This window comes from Hylobates moloch, unplaced genomic scaffold (assembly GCF_009828535.3).
Source record: "Hylobates moloch isolate HMO894 unplaced genomic scaffold, HMol_V3 SCAFFOLD_5, whole genome shotgun sequence".
NCBI classification, from domain to species: Eukaryota; Metazoa; Chordata; class Mammalia; order Primates; family Hylobatidae; genus Hylobates; species Hylobates moloch.
This window is the reverse complement of record NW_026652280.1, coordinates 154,999,650-155,019,855: the sequence shown is the minus strand read 5'-3', so window position 1 is coordinate 155,019,855 and position 20,206 is coordinate 154,999,650. Positions and strand designations below refer to the sequence as shown.

The following is a 20,206-nucleotide window of genomic DNA, read 5'->3' as shown; positions in this document are numbered from 1 at the left end:
CAGGAAGAGAAAAATGAGGAATAAGCAAAAGCAGAAGCCACTGATAAACCCATCAGATCTTGTGAGACTTATTTACCATCATGAGAATAGCACCAGAAAAACTTGCCCCATGATTCAATTACCTCCCCCTGGCTCCCTCCCACAACACGTGGGAATTCTGGGAGATACAATTCAAGTTGATATTTGAGTGGGGACACAGACAAACCATACCATCTGGGTATTACTTAGTTGTTTGTTTGTCATTTTCTTAACAGTCATGTTATAGGATCTTGCATTTGGGTCTTAGATGCATGTTTCCAACTCATGGTCACATGATCATCTTTAATTTAGTAGTAACTATCTTGAGCCTATCCTACAAAATGAGCAGGTTAATAAAAACGTAAAGATAAATGATTCAGCATTTCCAGAAGGGAGTGAGTTATTTGCCAGCAAGACAGATGGAAGAATAAAATTGGTTGCTTCTTGTTTTTTCAACATACTTGATAGATACTTGCTAGAGCATAGGGTTATTAATTAAATGTCTACTTCAATGACAGTGCATATCTAATGAAATACTCATATATAAAGAGTTGTCAAGTTCAAAAACTCCTCTAACTTGTAATGATTTTCTGTTTTATGATTATCTTTATATAGAATTTGAATCTCTGAATTTTAAGGGGAAATTTTTGTTTTTTTTGCCATTGAATACTTATAAAATGGCTAAACCACTGCTTTCATAATTTGGTAGTATTTAAACTCTTCTGTTTTGCCTAAGACCTTTTTTGTTTGGGCATAAAATGAACATTGGAAATCACCATTCTTATGTCATTATATAAATCTATGATTACTATAGTTGACCTCATCTCCATGTGATTCCAATTACATTTTGTCACTATTATAATAACCATGAAATGTAGTTTTTCAGCCTCTGAAAATATGTCTTATGTGTATGACTTACTGGATACCTCTGCTTTGATATTCCACAGATATCTCAAACCTTAGTATGTTTTTAACTGAGCCTTTCCCAAGCCCTCTCCTCCTCATTTAATGTTACCAAAATCTCATCATTCACCCAAGCCAGGAATTAAGAGTTACTAGAATTTTCCTCTTCCTCCCTTCTCAAAAGAAATCAGTCAGGAGTCATGATGAGTCTATTTCTAAAATATCACTGGAATCTGTTTTGTCTTATCCACTCCTCCTAGCACTGCCTTAATTCAGAATCACTTGCCAGAATTATTGAAACAGCTTCCTCAATATTATATCTGTGCTTCTGACATTGCCTCACAAATTCTTTCTTTAAATTGCTACTAGCATTACATTTTAAAATTAAAATTTAATCACGACTGTCCTCCTTAAAATTCCTCAAATTTATAAGAACCCAAACTCCTTACTATGACTTACAAGACTGTGATGATGACAGCTCCTATGTACAAAATGCCTTTCTGTCTTTTCATAAGAATAGAATTACAGCTGGGAAAGGGTTATCCAGCCAACCCCCTTGTGTTACAATGCCCATAACCCAGCAACCAGGAGAGGTCATGTGAATAGTTCTCAGCAATGGCAGGACAGCAGGAGTGAAGTGTGCCACTTACTGGTTCAGACCTTAAAGTGAAAGTCTTGGGCACAGCCACCCAGGCACGATCATACAGATGAGAGCCTTGAGATGAACGGAGTCTGATCCAGGAATCACTTTGTAGAAGAGAGTTGCTGGTGGACCTGTAGCACCAACCCTGAACTATTCCTTGAGAGAGAAATAAACTTTTGTTGTTTCTGTGCTATTATATCTTGAGGCATTTTTTAACCATAATTTAGCCCATCTGAATACAAAACTTTGTATAATTCAATCCTTAATTACCTTTCCAACTTCATGTTTTACCAATTTTCATATCCTCATTTGTATCCTAAGCTCCAGCCTTACCAGACTATTTAAAATTCCATAGACAAGCAATGCTCACTCTTGCATTTATACCTTTGTTTCTGCTGTTCTATCCACAGGGTTATGCCCTCTTCTTTAAGGCTGGGTCAAGCATCTCTACTCTGGAAAATTTCTCTTGTTATGGGTGGATTGTGCACACTGCCCTCACCCCACCATTTGTGTGTTGAAGACCTAACTCTCAGTATCTTAAAATGTGACTGTACTTGCAGATAGGGCCTTTAAATAAGTAATTAGGTTAAATTAGGTCTTCAGGGTGGGCCTTAATCCAATCTGACTGGTGTCCTTATAAGAAAAGGAAAGTTGAACATGCAGAGAGAGACAAGGGATGTGCAGGCACAGGACAAAAAGACGAGGTGTTCACCTGCAAGCCAAAGAGAGAAGCCACTAACAAAACTAAACCTGCCAACATGTTGATTTTAGACTTTTCACCTCCAGGACTGTGGGAATATACGTTTCAATGAAGTCACCCAGTCTGTGGGTATTTTGTTACGGCAGCCCTAGTAAACTAATATACCCCTCGAGGCAGGATGTTTTCTCCTCTGAAATTTCATAGCATCCTGAGCATACCCCATTTATCAATTATCTTTGCTATTTTTCAATCAGTGATTTACTTGTCTGTCTCCTCAACTAGTCTGTCAGTCTTTCAGGGAAAGTGACTGTGTCTACAAATCTGCTGCCTTAACTCCTGATGATATGTTTGGAAATTCATAAGAAATGGATAAATGTTCATTAGAATTGATTAATTCCTTCTCCACAACTTGCAACTTACCAGTAAGCAAATAAGCAAGTAGTTTGAGTTTTTATTTGTTGTCTACTTTCTTTACATATATGGCCAGGGTGACAATCATGTAGTCTGATTTTGATACACGATTTCATTATTAGAGATTGATTTGCCATTTTTCATATTGCTTTGTGGACATTTTTAAAGGTATAGTTTCTATACCTTTGCAGATTTACTAAAGTCCAGAAGATAAAGATGAATTTTATAGCAGGAACAAGATCTTCTGTCAGTAAGTTTGGTTGTGATGTTGCAGTGGACTGCTTTTGGTATTTTGTCAACATTACAATAGCCTTCTTTTTCCAAGAATTACCCCCAAACCAAGCAGTTGGTTTAACCCAGTCTGTATGTCATACTTGGTTGGACAAGAGTGGTCAGTAGATACAAGTTTAACTAATAATATTTTTTTCCACAAATTTTGAATTGAGAGTGAGGGAAACTAATTTTGATCTCTTCTGAGTGGCTGAAACTGAGAATTGTTGGGTAATCATGTGCATTGAGATGGAGAGATATTTGAATGAAGACAGAGACATATCCTAAATACAGATGTGAAAAGGGAGAGAGAGAGAGAGAGAGAGAGAGACAGCAGTAATACCAGTTAATTTTCATTTTCTCATTTCAGTTCCTTATGAGGCCTATGGCACTCCTTGCTCTTGGGTTCCATGACATTTTTATATCAAATTTCATTTGGTTTAAGCTGGAATGAATTTCTGTTATTTTCAATAAAAAAGAGCACTTACTTAAATCAATTAGATAGGATAGTTGATATATGTAATTTTTGATCACTCAAGTCATTCTTCCTTGATGCTAGTAATAATGATTCAATCATCTTTTTTGGAGCCACTTTATTCTAGTCTATAAAGTTCATTAGGGTCAAGCCTAGTGCAAGGTAATTAGCTCAAGAAGGGACATAGAGATATATGACCTAAACTAGGTCAATAACTCTATCAGCAATATTTGCTGGAACTTCTGAGAAATTGTGAGAAGTCAAAGCAGTTTTTTTCCCACTGAAATTTCTCAAATAGTAAAGACAACAGCTTGAAGCTCCTGGTTGCCAAGTTACCACCATGAAAAGAGTACTTTTGAGAATGAAACCAGTATAGAAGGAGTCAGGGCAAAAGACAGAAAAACCCAGATTCTTCACACATCATTTGAGCACCAAGGTCCATCCATTTCTGAAGTCCTAGACTTTTCAGTTATTTCATCAATAAATGTCACTTTTTAAATCTGAATTTTGGTGTTGTTTGAAACAAAAAGTCCAGATAATCATGGATAGCATATCTTTGCATGTCTTTGAGCTGGTGAAGTTTTATTATGTATACCTAGCACCAAATTGAATGCCTAACCCTGTATCTGAAATAAGTGGATGCTCAAGAACTTTCTGCTGAGACTGAATGAAGATGAAAAATGCTACCTATTGTGCCATTTGTGGATATGTCTTTTTATAGCCTTACCTCTTCATCAGAAATACTAACTCCGTGCTCTATAACCAGTGGATTTTCATCCGAGAAATTAGGTAAAAAGGGTTTTGAGTCCTTGCCACCAGAGCCAATCAGAATATTTGCTTCCCAAAGGCCAAATCCTCAGTAGATTTTCCCTCTTCATTGTAGTATCTCCATTCTAAAGAGAACTTCTCATCCGAACCAGTGCAGGAGCCTCCTGAGAGGCCTCCAAGTCTCCAGATTGTTTCTACTCTAATCTGTTGGGGAGCTTGAATAACTTGATTAAAGTCCTGTAGTTAGCTAGTGGCTGAGGAACTATTGGAACCCACAGGGGCTTGATTGACTTCAAAATGTTTGCTTAATTTCCCTACTGTTATACATATTACATCACTTCATGATATAATTCTTATATTTTCTGAGTTGAAAAACAGACTAAACATGGCCTCTTCGAACTTGGAGAGACTAGTAACAGTGAGACAGAAGCTGATCCAAGAAAATGCACCAAAACACGCCTGTGTTGTTCTTACAGCTTTGCAGTTTTGTGAAAAGGAACAAGGGAGATTTTGCTCTCATTTAGAACTGTCAGTCATGGCTTTTGTTTGAAAAGACCTGCTTTCGAATTCACACGGTGTCTCTGTCTACCAAGTGTAGTCTATGCATATGAAATCCAGAGAAAGTAACTCTACTAGACTGAACTGGGATGCATTCCAAGGACTCGGAGTCATGGGATAACAGATCTTATACAACCTAATAGGTTGTATAAGACTTGATTTGGCACAGGTAAAGTTTTTTTATGAAAATTTACTGTCTCATGTATTGGTGAGACTGAACAGATCTAGCTATACATTGCTTAAATTTGCTTCATGTCAAGTTAAGAAGAAAACACTCATAAAGCAGCCATTCCTTCTTAACAGAGAAAAGCTGTTTTTATCTTTTGAAATACTGGTTTAAGGAAGTGCATCAAGAAAACCTTTAACTTTTTAAGAAATCTCATTTTATGATGTAAATTGAAAGCACATTTCTTATTTTGGAGAAGGCATTTCTGATGTGCATCAACTCAATAGGGTTCTTCATACTCTAACCTAAAATTTTGGCCTAGGGCCCATTATTGTGATTTCCTCAGAAACCAGAGAATGCAAAATAGTATTGAAGTGAGATGGAGGTGGATTCAGTAATGCAAAGTTAAATATTTTAAGTGCACAGCTAACATTGGAAAGGGCCTTATGCAAAGGAGATTCTGAAATTACTTTTAGTAACTTCATGACTTCCATCAAAATGGTAGCCAATATAGGATAAGAGAGAAAATAAGAGGATTCTTGGGATTGTGTTGATATCTGCTTTCCCTAGTCCCCTCAGAGGTGAAGTCCCTGAGGTCCCTCACTTGCAGAGTCAGATATCTCTGGATTTAAGTCCCAGCCCCAGCACATATCACTTTTATGAATTTACGCAAGTTACTTAGTTTTCTCCTTTATTTATCATACACTTGCCTAGCAATTTCCTGAGCCAGGCCCCATTTTAAGCGCTTTATACTCTGGGAAACTGAAAACTTGAGCACTATCTCACTCCCAGTTTACAAATGAAGTGGGTCACAGACAGAGTTAAGCAAATTTCCCCAAATAGGTGATAACAGAATCGGTAAGAACCAGAAGACAGACCCAGGAAACTTGGTTCTACAGTGCATGCTCTTTACCACTACTTAACCTGCCATATTAAACTATGGCAAGTAATAAAATAACCTTGCTTCCTCCTGCTGTGGTGAGGTTTCATTGAGATAATCTGCATAAATCATCTTACACCACTTAACAGGCAGGCATATAGTAAAGCCAGTCTGCAGAGTCTGGAATTAGTTAGTCCGTTGCTGTAAAGCTGGTGTATCTGGTAGGCCCTGGGTGTTCATGGACCCACCACACCAAAGTGATCTCCAATAGTCCACTCAACTGGCACAGTTTGCCTACCAGGACTTCTGCTATAGGTTTTCTATTTGACACTTCTATTTCCAATTGGACTGTGGCCCAGAACTAACCTTCAGTTCATTTGGCTGGGGTCCTGACCATTTGCGTTCCAGGAATCAGATATGCATGCTCACAGGTCTTATGTTCCCGGTTCTGCTATACTTTATTTTCGCTGGTTGATTTGCCCCTGCATGTCCTTGAGCAGGGTTATATAATTCCAGGTGCAGTAACTATGTAAGTAGGTTTTCAGTGACCTGGGATAGCATGGTACATTAGAAAAGGAATAAACTCAAGAGTTCCAGGACTAGGTTTGTATCTCAGCCTCAGCACTGTGTTCTTGGGGAAGTCACTGATCTGCTCTATGCCTTAGTTTTCCTCATCAGTAAAAATAGGGATAAAAATTCTTACTCTCAGGGTCATTGTTAAAATTAAACATGGTAACTTCTGTGGATATATTGAGTAACACCATGTTTAAGCTAAAGTAGGTGATACAGTTTGGCTGTGTCCCCACCCAAATTTCAACTTGAATTGCATCTCCCAGAATTCCCACATGTTGTGGGAGAGACCCAGTGGGAGGTAATTGAATCATGGGGGCTGGTCTTTCCCGTGCTAGTCTCATGATAGTGAATAAGCCTCACAAGATCTGATGGGTTGATCAGGCGTTTCTGCTTTTGCTTCCTCCTCATCTTCTCTTGCCACCACCATGTAAGAAGTGCCTTTCAGCTCCCACCATAATTCTGACATCTCCTCAGCCATGTGGAACTGTAAGTCCCATTAAACCTCTTTTTCTTCTCAGTCTTGGTTGGGTATGTCTTTTTCAGCAGTGTAAAAATGGACTAATAGAGTAGGTGTGCAACAACTTTTTCTTTCTCTCTTTCTCTGAAAGTAAAGGAGAGCTCCATATGTCTGGAAAAATAATTCAAATTAACCTTCACATTGGACAATGCACAAACTCAGGCTTTCCCACTACTGTAGATTTGGTTTGCTGAGTTTCAGGTTACATTGCTGAGACATTAATGCTGTTGGGGTCTGAATTTCTTGAATCATTGTTGAGTACTGGCAACTCAAATAAACACTGTGATATGGTTTAGAAACTTTGTTACGTTCTATACACTTGTTTATCTATGTGTACATGTTCTAAAAGTATTTACACATATGTGCTATGGTTTGTTTTGTTTTGATAGGATGTATGGGTGTTTGTGCCTGGGAATCCTAAGAAACAAAATGTAAAAAAATAATTTGTAGTAATCGAAACATTATTAAGTGCTAGAGAGCACAGTCATGGGTTTCATCATGGCTTTTAGCATAGTGAGTGTGATGAAATGGTAGAGGTTTCCTGTAATGCCTTAGAAAGAGCCTGTTTCACACTTCACTGCATAGGGACAGTAACTGCTAGCATATAAAACCAACACTCTGCAAAACTAGACATGAGCCTTTGAGCTTTATATGTTGCCATTGATATGCTTTGGCTGTGTCCCCACCCAAATCTCTGCTTGAATTATACATGGTAGGGACCCAGTGGGAGGTAACTGAATCATGGGGGTGGTTACCTCCATGCTGGTCTCATGATAGTGAGTGAGGTCTCATGAGATCTGATGGTTTTATAAGGGGCTTTTCCCCACCCTGCTTTGCTCTGCCCTTCTCCTTCCTGCCACCATGTGAATACGGATGTGTTTGCTTCCCCTTCCACTAGAATTGTAAGTTTCCTGAGGCTTCCCCAGCTCTGCGGAACTGTGAGTCAATAAAACTTCTTTCCTTTATAATTTACCCAGTCTCAGGCAGATCTTTACAGCAGGCTGCGAACTAACTAATACAGTCACTAATTTGAAAATGGCTGCATACCAATTTGCAGTCATAATGGAAGTGGAGAGGCATAATCTAATCACTGAGACTTGAGTCTCACGTGCCTAATAACTCCATATGCCATTAGTTTAGCAAGCGTGTTTGATTTCATGTACTTCATTACTTGTACAAGATATTTTTTAATTATACAGAAACAGATGGGCATGTTTCAGTGAAGCAGATTTTGCAATAACTGAAAAGAAAAATGACCAGAGTCATTTCATCTGAATTGTGAATAGTTTCTCAGATGGGTGTACATTCTTGGCTTGATGAAGATTGTGAGTTCTTGCTTTAAGTGCCTGAAAGTTTAATTGAATATTCTGATCTTGGTCAAATTGGGATCTATTGAATGGAATTTGGGAAATCATCATAGTTACTGCATTTTCAGGATGATATTGCAACTATAGGTGTATTTTAAAACATCACAAATTTTCTTTTCATTTTCTTATTAGTCTGAAGCATATACATCAGGTTCAATTCTCAAGTCTTGAGTAAAAGTATCAGAAAAGGCTCCTTGTAGCTTATTGTCATAAAGTAAACACATTTCCTGAAGAGATCTCTACCCTGGTCTCTGCACCCCAAACATAGACAAAGGAAGAACAGGGAAAGGCAGTGAAAAAGCTATACAGGTGAAGTGCCAGCCCATGTTTGACATCCATTCAAATATATTAGCTGAAGATATTATAATAATATGGCTGAGCACGGTAATTTATGCCTGTAATTCCAGCACTTTGGGAGGCCGAGGTGGGTGGATCACCTGAGGTTGGGAGTTCAAGACCAGCCTGACCAACATGGAGAAACCCCGTCTCTACTAAAAATACAAAATTAGCCGAGTGTGGTGGCACATGCCTGTAATCCCAGCTACTTGGGAGGCTGAGGCAGGAGAACTGCTTGAACCCAGGAGGCGGAGGTTGTGGTGAGCTGAGATTATGCGGTTGCACTCCAGCCTGGGCAACAAGAGTGAAACTCCATCTCACAAAAACAAAACAAACAAACAAACAAAAACATAATAGTACTAGGAAGTATCTTTAATGGGGATACTCCAACTCTTTGTCATTCTCTGCTGCAACTCAGCCTGTTCTCTCTAAATGTTTCTGACTAGATAGAGCTCAGGTGCTGCCTTACAGGAAGGACCACAGCCTATCTGTGAGCTGCACTGCTTCTGCCAACCCTACTCTCTCTGTGGATGAGTCTCTTCCACAAATGTTCCCTCTAGACAGATGTCATAAAGAAAAAGGAAGGATGAATTAGAGCATACTTCTCAAAAGTTCTGGCTGGTATTAAAATATTTTCTTTGGGTTAAATATTGGACTGGATTCAAATACAGTTTGCATTTTATTCACAGAGCTCCTCCATTCTCTCCTCCATTGTCTCTTCAGGGATGGGGTAAAGGAGTGTTGGGAAAAGTTTATGCGGCAGAAGGGAGTTACATACCCAAACACACATCTACAGATAAATATACAAAAGATTTGTTTCTTATAAAACAATAGGAACAATCTAAGTTTCTGAGGTTAAGTTCTCCTCCCTTAAGAAATTTAGTATTTCATAATTTTCTGTGTACAAAATGCAGTTTCACATTGCCTGTGCCCTAAATTGCTTTCTGATGTTGAATGATAGAAATCATCAAGCAGCATTAAATTAATTCCACATCTCTAAGTTGTCCAAAGGGATTAAGCTCCTCCTCTTAAAGTGTCCCATAGCACCAGAGAATACTTGAGACACTGAACAGGAAAGGAAGAATATTCTAGACAGAAGGAGTAGCAAGTTTAGACTTGGAGTCAAGAAATGTAAAATAGTTCAAAAGAGTACAGTTCAAGGGAAAGAGAAATAGTGAAGTCAGACAAATGGTAAAGGTCGTGATGGATTTTGTAAGCCTTGTGAAAGAGTTTGGAAAGCAATGAAATGCATCATTAACTACAAAGAAAACAACATCAAGGACATTTTTACTGAGACATAACTTGCCAAATGATTTTATGAACACTTGAGGCATTCTAGTTTGTGTTGCTCAGATATTTCATCTATAGAGAGAGATACTGACACTAGCACAGGTAGGCGAAGGTCTAGATACTCTAGGGCAGCACTATTCAATACAACTTTCTGTCCTGTCCAATATGATTACCAGTAGTTACATGTGGCTACCAAGAACTTGAAATGTAGCTAGCATAATGGTAATTTAATGTAAGGCAGTGGATAGTGGAGGAAAACAGAGATAGGCTTGCTGGGGATCAGACGCTGGGAATATGGGCAGAACTCCAAAACCGCCTCTGCAAATCCAGATCAACATTAAGAATATGGCAAAGTTCAGTTAATGTGGGACCTAACAAATCTAAAGAGCAAATGTGGCAAAGTCCAGAGGCAAATTCCCAGCACATACTGGCAGGAGTTAAGGAGTGAAGGAAGGCATGAAGAAGGGTCAGGAAAATTTTAAACTTGATTTGTTAGAGTTATTTCAGAAGGTACAGAGTGTGATCTCCATGGACTAACTTTCAGTGGTCTTCAGCGAGAAACAGATTGAAGTAAACAACCTATTGCATATGGAGGGATTAACCAACCAAGGGGAAAACGAAGTTGAGGACATCCTGAGGGCCTTACTTCTTGCGCATATAGAACAATCAGCTGTCTAAGAGTTAATATTTTCTACCCCAAACTCAAAGCCATTTATAAATAAATTTTTGCCAGAGCTATGAAAGATTCCTTTAAAATAAACAGGCTCTAAAGTAATTCAGGCAACTGATTACAAAGAATGGAGGCATTCCAGTAGGACGAATTCCTGCACCTCACTGGGTCACAAGTTCCTCATGAGTAAATGACAGGGTGGGTTTGCTCACCTTTCAGGGGAAAAAGGAGCAAGCTGTATTGGCAATCCACTACTTTCAAACAAAATCAGACTAAAAACATAAGAAAGTCAAATATGCAAGAGATAATGTATTTTAGAGTGGGGATTCTGTTCTACAGAGAGCTAAAACTGATTTAAATTTCATAAATATGCCTCTCCTTTTAGATATAATACCCAATAAATTCTAGCATTTCATGCTATTCTTCTTCTTCTTTTTTTTTTTTTTTTTTTTTAGACAAAGTCTTATTCTGTCACCCAGGATGATCTTGGCTCACTGCAACCTCCACCTCCCAGGTTCAAGCCATTCTCTCACCTCTGCCTCCTGAGTAGCTGGGACTACAGGAACCCACCACCACGCCTGGCTAATTTTCATTTTTGTTGTTGCTGTTGTTGTTTTGTAGAGATGGGGTTTCACCATGTTGACCAGGCTGGTCTAAAGCCCCTGACCTCAAGTAATCTGCCTGCCTCGGCCTCCCAAAGTGCTGGAATTACAGGCATAATCCACTGTGCCAGGCCCATTTCATGCTATTCTTTAAACTTTCTTGCTTCCTTTGTAAATGAAGACACTATTAATCAGTTTAATTTTAATGTATCCAATAGAAACTAAATGCTAACCATCGATTGCATGCTTAATTAATTTTACCTTTGTCTTAACTCTACTGTTCCTTCCCTAACTTTTTATAACTACTTTCTGCATTTTTACATCTTCATTTTTCCACCCATTTTCGAATAATAAAATAATAAAGTATTAAAATTATTTTTAACCCATTGTTCAAGACAAACAGAGATACTGTATAACCTATAGAAAGAAATCATAAGAAACAAACACTTGTTTGCTAATTACAAACCTCTAAATTTGGTGTAGGAAAGGTCACGTAAGAGTTTCAGTGCATAATTCACAAAAACACAGATGTATTAAAAGAGCAATGCATCAAAGTCAAGAGCAATTTCTTCTGTTCCCTGTACTTCAATATCTTTGCCTTTTAGTTTAGATTTCTAGGGTATTTGCATATGATGGGGAAACATGCTAGCATACCTTCAGCAGGGAAATATATGGAGTAGAAGAAGGAGATTGATTGGGCAGCACTGGTAAAGAAAAGGAAAAGAATAACAATATTAACTGAGCACTACCCAGGTACCTAAAGATGCACTTAATTAACTCATATATTCCTCACAGCAATTCCTTCACTCATTACACAAATATTTCCTTAGCACCTCCAATGTGCCACGCACTGTGCTTGGTAGATTAAAGGACAGACAAGACAAAGCCTGTCTCTGCCCTTGGGAAACTCATATTCTAATGTAGAAAACAAAAAGGTAGACAGACAAACAGAAACAAATTACTAAATAGGACAGGCGCCATGAAGGAAACAAATGAGCTGAGATAGTAAATAATAGAGAAATCTACTGTAGATAGGAATACCAAGAAAAAACGCTTCGAGAAAGTACTTAAGCTGTTAACCAAAGGAAGAAACAGAGCTGTGGCATGTAGGAGGTAGGGAGAAGAGTGGGACAGCATGTGCAAAGAACCTGGGGCAGGAGAGATCCTTATGCCTGCTGAATAATGAGTGGGCTGGTGGGGGCAAGAGGAGAAGTATTAGGAGCGGGCATGGTGGTCTAGCTGAGAAATTAGTTTTGCCTGAATTAGGAGTTTTAGAGATGGACAGAAGTGAATAGTACAAGATACATTTTGAAGGTAGAGTCAACAGTACTTGCCACATTTACTTATTAATATTCTCACATAACAGCTGAGAAATGGTCTGAAAGATTCAGAATTAATTAAAGTTCTTGTAGTAAGTAACTTCGTGATGGGGTTATGAACCCTGCCTTCCTTAAAGCCCCTTCTACCACATCACACTTCCTAGCTTTGTTAATTCAAGGTTGATGTGTGTTTTATAGAGTCCTAAAAGTGGAAGTTTTTTGCCAGTCTAATGATTTTGAATTAGAATGTGTTTTAATAACTTGAACAAATTACAGATTTTCAATTCACAAACCCATAACCTTATGTCACTGAGGAGGGCACCAAATTCTACAAACACCCTTTACATATTTCTTCTGGACCAAATGTTAAAATACTCTTGCATTTCTTCCAGAGACGCACTGCATTACCAGCATGCATATGAAAAAATTTCTGTTGACTAAAGCAGCAGTCTTGGCAATTCTGAACCATGTGCTATTCTTACCATAAGTCTAAATTGGGTAGTTCGAGTGACCAACCAGTTTGTTCAGCCTTGCTAAAAATATGCCCATGTTTGCCCAAATGACCTGGCTTGCTGGGAATCTCCCACCTTTCCAAGTCAATCAACACACGGAAAGTGCTCAAAATAAGCAGGGATTAGAGTCACAGACTCAGCTGGAGGAGCTTGCTTTTTTAAAACACAGGACTCCTGTCGTTATTTTCTTCACTGTTATTCTGTCTTTACTGCTGAGATTCTGGTGTGTACATGAACGCTGCTCTCAAGTCCCTCCATTTCTCCTCTGTTCCAGCACACGATAAGTTTGTACTTGCCCACAATGTGCAGTTGCCCTCTGTATCTGGGGGTTCTGCAAACTGCAGATTAACTAACCACAGATCAAAATATTGAGAAAAGAAAATAAAAAATAACAATATGACAATAAAAATAATACAAATAAAAAGGCGATACAGTATAATCACTATTTATACAACATTTACATTGTATTAGGTATTATAAGTAATCCAGAGATTATTTAAAATGTGCAGGAGGATGTGCATAGGTTATATGCAAATACTACTCTAATTTATATAAGGGATTTGAGCATCCTGGGGTTTTGGTATGGGGGAGGTGGTCATGTAACTAATCCCCTGTGGATACCGAGGAACAACCATAATTCTTTAGGTTGGCATCACAGAATACTCGCTCTGGCAGTATTTAAGAGCTGCCATGCAATTCTTCCCTTCTGTGTGCTGTGGAGTCTAGCGATGCTTGAAGCCTCCAATAGCCTGAGTCTCTGATGAGGACAATGTGCCCAGTCCCCACAGCTGATCCCCAACAGACATGTTATATGGGGGCAAAGACCTTTTGTCATTTTTAAATGCTAAGATTTGGGGATTTGTTGTTGTTGTTGTTGCTGCTGCTACTATATATTCTAATCTTTGTGACTGGGATAGGTTCCTTCACATTCTTGATAGGAAGGAAAATACGAACTTTCAATTTAAGGAAATAGGACAAACAGTACAGTTGGCAGAAAGTGAAGAGATTTGGATTCAAATGCAACAAGTTTTAATACTATCTTTGCAACTTACTTGCTCTCTGAGTCTTCTTTTTCTCATCTGAAAAAGAGTAATAACAGTGTAAGTTTGCTATAATTTAATATGCAAAGTTCCTAGCAGGATGCTAAACCACAGATGATGTTCAATGAAAATAGCTATTTCTGTGAGGGGTAATGGTAAATAGACGAAAAGTGTAGCAAAAGGTAAACCACATAGGCATGGCTGAATCTGAAGAGACTAGAAATGGGGAACACTGTCATTCATCCCCTCGGTTCTGCCTACCAAGCATCTCCTAGTCATAGACATGCCTTTCTGTCTCTTCTGTATTCAACTCATGCTTTCCCTGTCCCGTTCCCACTCCTCTGTCACACGCTGCTCCCAGGAAAGTATATAGAAATCACTCACTAAGATAGTTGCATTTTAACAAGAATTAAGTTAAAGGGCTAAAGCTCCAACTTAGTATTTTAGGCCTTAGGTGGAAAAAGGCAGTGGATATCTCTCACCTGAACCCAGGCTGGCCAAGAGGATCTATCTTGTTTAATTATGTCCACGTGTTAGGCCCACTAACCTAGGCAGGTCCATTGGAGCAGTCTTTATAAAAGACTTTTATGAGGCTTCATTTTGTGAAGCTGTCCAGATCTGCTGGAAAGACTACCATTATAGTTTGGCAGGATCTTCTGTGGGGTCAGGAGTGGGGACTGGCAGTACTAGTGCTGTATGTCGGCATTACTCTTAAAAATGTTCAGAGTCTTAACACAGTCTCCTCATATTAATCCTCACAGCAATCCTACAAATGGGCATTAAGATCTTTGTCACAGATGACGGAACTCAAGCTTAAAGCTTTTAAATCATTTACCCACATTCACGTATATGATAGGTGGAAGAGTCTGTATTCCAAAACCAGTACCTCTGATTTCAAGTCTAATATCCTTTTTTCCCCTTTCACTGTTACAGTTTTCTCTGTGTGAGAAAGCAAATTCAATAGTGTCTCTTGACGGCATTTTGCTATCACGTAATACAAATATTTCTTTTTTGTTATTACATAGTTGGGAATTTGAAATTCTGTTTTCTACATTCAACAACTAAAAGGAAGAAAAAACACATGACGGTTAAAAAAAGAAACTACAAATATACTACTGAAAATGAAATTAAAGTAAGGTATTCTATATTGTCATGTCTTCTGGCTAAAATAATACCCACAGTTTCAGAGAATTTTAATCTCTACCTATATGAAAAAAGAGAGAAGAGAATAGGGAAGGAAGCTTTTAGTCTCATCATTTCTTTAAGAAACTATAATTATTTTCTTATGGCTAACATAATTTCTAACATCAATCTATTTGCAGTCAGTTGTAAACATTGAAAATATTTTGAAACTTACAGTGGAAATACAGAATTTGTAGCCAGACAAACTTGAGTTTGAATTCTAATAACACCACATGAATCTATAGGTCTTGAGGAAGTAAGTTAATTAAGCCATAATTTAGAGATGAGCCTCAAGCTTCTTATCTCTGAAATGAAAGTTTATAATAACAATCTCACAGAAAGGTGGTGGCTATTACATGACACAGTGGATATAAAGCACTTATAGATTATGAACTTTAAAAAATTTACTTCCCTTTTCGCTTTGCATCAGATAGATTCTCATCATTCTAGAAATAACCTGATTCTTATTCCCAACTAATGCACAATCAAGTGGATTTTATTCACTTAGTAAGTATTCAAAGAGAGAAAGTGAGAGACAGAGAAGAAAGATGGAGGAAAGGAAGAAGGGAAGGAAGACAAGGAGGAAGGGAGAGAGGGAAAAAAATCCTACTAAGAAAAACACTAAAATCAGATGGAGACATGTCCCTTCTCTGCATGATCCAATATTGTTCTGTTAGTGGAGATTGGAAGCACTTGGAGTTATACATCCTGCCCTTATCCTCTTTCCCCAGTAGAAATACAGGAAATAAAAAAACATTTATAAAACTTCTGATAATATCACTAGAAATTGGTCATTAGTTCTCATAGCAGAACTTTTTGCTTGAAATATATTTGGCCCTATTTGATTTTATCATTCATTCAAAGGTGGAATCGTTACAGAAATTTATTCTAGGGCCACTAATCCCACCACTATGCACAATTATACATTTATTTTTTAGACAACCGACCAGATGCCTAATGTAAACCTGAAAGACCTAAAGAAATTTTTCAACACCCAGTCTGGGATTGATCTTAACTGGACTGTGGCTGTCCATGGCATCTCAAGTAGCTATTTCCAACTTCACCGCAGAGGAGAGCCATTACAGGTTTGGGCAGCTACTCCACCATGAGAAAGAGTTAATTTCTTGTATAATTTTGAAGTCTGAATGAAGTTGAAGTGTGAATTCATTATAGGAGATCGTGAATGTTGTTAGGTGGATCATACGAATGCAGTTCCCTCTATATTTCCTATAATAATTTGTATATGGACAGGTACTCTAAGTAATTACAGGCATTTATATTTATAATTAGCCTTTTGGGGGAACCATTTTAAGAAAATGATTTGTTCGGCTGTGTACCAGATTAGTATCAGCCGGGTGTTTGTCACATACCACCGTAACTGGGAAAACACAGCAAGAAATGTTGATACAAAAAGAACTTTAGAAATATGCTTAAAGTTTCATTTTTTTTCCCAAAAACATTGCATCACTTCTTAGAACACAAGTACATGTCTTTCAAACACGATTTTTTTCTTTAAAAAGTGGGGCGTGGGTACACAAATACAGTGATGAAATGAAAAAGTACAATCAATGGAATTTTACTGGCACAATGTAAAGGTCAGGATAAGACTAACAATACGTGCATTAGAAACAACAATAAACAATGTTCTGAATGATCATGAACTGCCTTTAGAGGCTTCCAAAGCACCAAGATGAATTGGTGCCAACAACTGGACTATGGGGTTAAGAGACCAGCAGAGGCAGTTGACCCAAACTCAAGATAAAACTTTTATTAATAAATATAGGCTGGGCGCGGTGGCTCACACCTGTAATCCCAACACTTTGGGAAGCGGAAGTGGGCATATCACTTGAGGCCAGGGGTTCGAGAACAGCCTGGCCAACATGGTGAAACCCCATCTCGACTAAAAAATACAAAAATTAGCCAGGTGTGGTGGCCCATGCCTGTAATCCCAGCTACTCGGGAGGTTGAGGCAGGAGAATCGCTTGAGCCAGGCAGGTGGAGGTTGCTGTGAGCCGAGATTTTGCCACTGCACTCCAGCCTAGGTGACAGAACAAGACTCTGTCTTAATAATAATAATAATAATAGAAGTAAAGCTGTTCGTTATATTCTTGTGAAGGTTTGTCTCTGTACAGGAGAGAATCGTAAATTAAAATCTCCAAATAAGAAAGTCTAAGTGAAGAAGGCAACAGTGAGACAACCATTACCCTCTGTTTTCAGTAATAACATCATACATCTATTCGAATGTCCCCTTGTCCAAAGAATTATGTAAACCTTAATCATCTTTTAAATGGGCATCATCTGATTTCCTTTCAAACTTCAACCCCTAAATGAGTATATATGAGTATATTGTTCGGATTTGGAAACTACAGGGCGAAATCGGACTATTCAAAGCAGTGATGTCAACCTGAGTTGATAACGTAACTGCAGGCATTCCTACAACAGTTCATCCTCTCCAGTATACATAGAGCAATTTGACTTTCATTTAATTTGATCATTTAAAATCCATTATGAACAACATAAATATCTTTCCCACCATGTGCTTTAAAAACTTTGCACTATTTATTTTTTTGCAGGGAAAACTTCCAGATAATACAGGGTCAGAAATCTGACCACTTTTGAATTCTCTTCCTTTTTAAAATTTATTTTTAAATTTATAATTGACACAATAATATTACATATTTCTGGGATAAAATGTGATGTTTCGAGGCACATATACATAGTGTAATGATCAAATTGGAGTAGTTGTCATATCCATCATTTTAGACATTTCTTTATGGTGACAACCTTCAAAATCTTCTCTTCTAGCTATCTTGAATATGTAGTACAATGTTATTTTTCTACAGTCACCGTATTGTGTAATACAACACCAAAACTTATTCTTCCTGTATAATTTAACGTTGTAGCAATTGATCAGCCTTTTGTTGTCCCCCCTTCCAGCCTTTGGTAGCCACTATTTTACTCTCCATTTCTATGAAATCAATGTTTTTAGATTTCACATGAGTGAGATTATGCAGTGTTTGTCTTTCTGTGTCTAGCTTACTTCACTTAATATATGTTGCTTCAAATGACAAAATTTCATTCTGTGTTATGGTTAAATGGTATTCTATTGAGTGTGTGCATGTGTGTGTGTGTGTGTATAACACTTTTTAATCCATTCATCTGTAGATGGTCATCTAGGTTCATTCCGTATCTCGACTACTGTGAATAGCACTATAATAAACATGGGTGTGCAGATGTATCATCAACACACTGATTTCATTTTCTTTGATATATGCCCAGTAATGAGCTCGCTAGATCAAATGGTAGTCTATTTCTAGTATTTAAAGGAACCTTTATACTGTTTTCCATAATGGCTGTATTACTTTATATTTCCGCCAATCGTGTGTAAGAGTTCCCTTTCCTTTGCCAGCATTTGTTTGTCTTTTTGAAAAAAGCTATTTTAACTGCGGTGAGGTGATATCATTATGGTTTTGATGTGCATTCCTCAGGTGATTAGTGAAGTTTTGCATTTTTTAATATATCTGTTGGTTATTTGTATGTATTCTTGTGAAAAAATGTCTATTCAGGTATTTTGCCATTTTTTACCTGACTTTTTGGGTTTTGGCCATTGAGTTGAGTTTTTTATATAATCAGGATATTAACTTATTATCAGATACATAGTTTGCAAATATTTCTCTCATTCTGTGGATTTTCTTTTCACTTCATTGATTATTTCCTTTGCTATGCAGAAGCTTTTTAGTTTTATGTAATCTCATTTGTCTGTTTTAGCTTTTGTTGCCAGTGCTTTTGAAGTTTTATTCAAAAAACCCTTTCCCAGTTCAGTTTCATGAAGCATTTCCTCTATCTTTTGCTGTAGTAGTTTCATAGTCTGGATCTTATGTTTAAGTCTTTAATCCATGTAGAGTTGATTTTTGTATATTGTGAGAGATGGGGGTCTAGTTTCATGCTTCTGCATGTGGCTATCCATTTTTTTCAGCACAATTTATTGAAGAGAGTGTCCTTTCCCCAATGTGTTTTCTTGGCATCTTTGTCAAAAATCAGTTGGCTGTAAATGCGTGAATTTATTTCTTGGTTCTCTATTCCATTTATCTGTCTATTTTTACGCCAGTATTATTCTGTGTTGGTTACTAGAGCTTTGTAGTATATTTTGAAGTCAGATAGTGTGATGCATCTAGCTTTGTCTTTTTTGCTTAGAATTGCTGTGGCTATCTGGGTCTTCTGTGGTTCCGTATAAATTTTAAAATTGTCTTTTCTATTTCTATGAGGAATGTCACTAGTATTTTGATAAGAATTGCATTGAATCTGTAGATTGGGGTAATATGGAAATTTTAATGATTATTTTCTCCAATCCATGAACATAGAATATCTTTCAATTTATTTGTGTCCTCTTCAATTTTTTTTTTTTTTTTTTTTTGAGATGGAGTCTCACTCTGCTGCCCAGGCTGCTGGAGTGCAGTGGCAAGATCTCAGCTCACTGCAACCTCCACCTCCCGTCTCAAATGATTCTATGATTCTCCTGCCTCAGCTTCCCGAGTAGCTGGGATTACAGGCACCCACCACCAGGCTTGACTAATTTTTGTACTTTTAGTAGAGATGGGGTTTCACCATATTGGCAAGGTTGGTTTTGAACTCCTGACCTCGAATGATCTGCCTGCCTCAGCTTCCCAAAGTGCTGAGATTACAGGCGTGAGCCACTGTGCCCAGCCCCTCTTCAATTTTTTTCATCTATGTTTTATAGATTTCTTAATTATAGCCAGGGCTGACATGTGTTATTGAGACTTTTATTCAATTTTTAAACACTTTAAGTCCCATAGACAACATCATGTCAGGTCTTTATGATTTTGGAGTTTAGATTTGGTTTCCTTCCTCTACCAACCCTTCTTGTTATAAATTGATTTTGTCACCCCCTTTCAAATTCATATGTTGAAGTCCTAATTCCTGGTACCTAATGTGACCTTATTTGAAAATAAGGTCATTGTAGATAGAATTAGTTAAGATGAGGTAGG

The 20,206-nt window shown here is 37.8% G+C and overlaps 1 protein-coding gene across 3 annotated transcripts in view; it reads right to left on the bottom strand.

Annotated features, from left to right (window-relative positions):
* Positions 1-20,206, bottom strand: part of PTGER3 (prostaglandin E receptor 3) — a 181,888-nt gene that overhangs the window by 66,758 nt on the left and 94,924 nt on the right. Inside the window, exons 3-4 of one of the 3 annotated variants that reach the window (XM_032155588.2) lie at positions 14,031-14,057; positions 12,698-13,327 (exon numbers count right to left, since the gene is read on the bottom strand). The exons of 1 other annotated variant lie outside the window; for it this stretch is intronic. In XM_032155588.2, coding sequence (XP_032011479.1) covers positions 13,223-13,327; positions 14,031-14,057 — 132 coding nt within the window. In that variant the 3' untranslated portion in view covers positions 12,698-13,222. Of the gene's footprint in view, positions 1-12,697; positions 13,328-14,030; positions 14,058-20,206 lie in introns of those variants that run through there. One more of the 3 variants, XM_032155593.2, reaches the window with a different exon arrangement.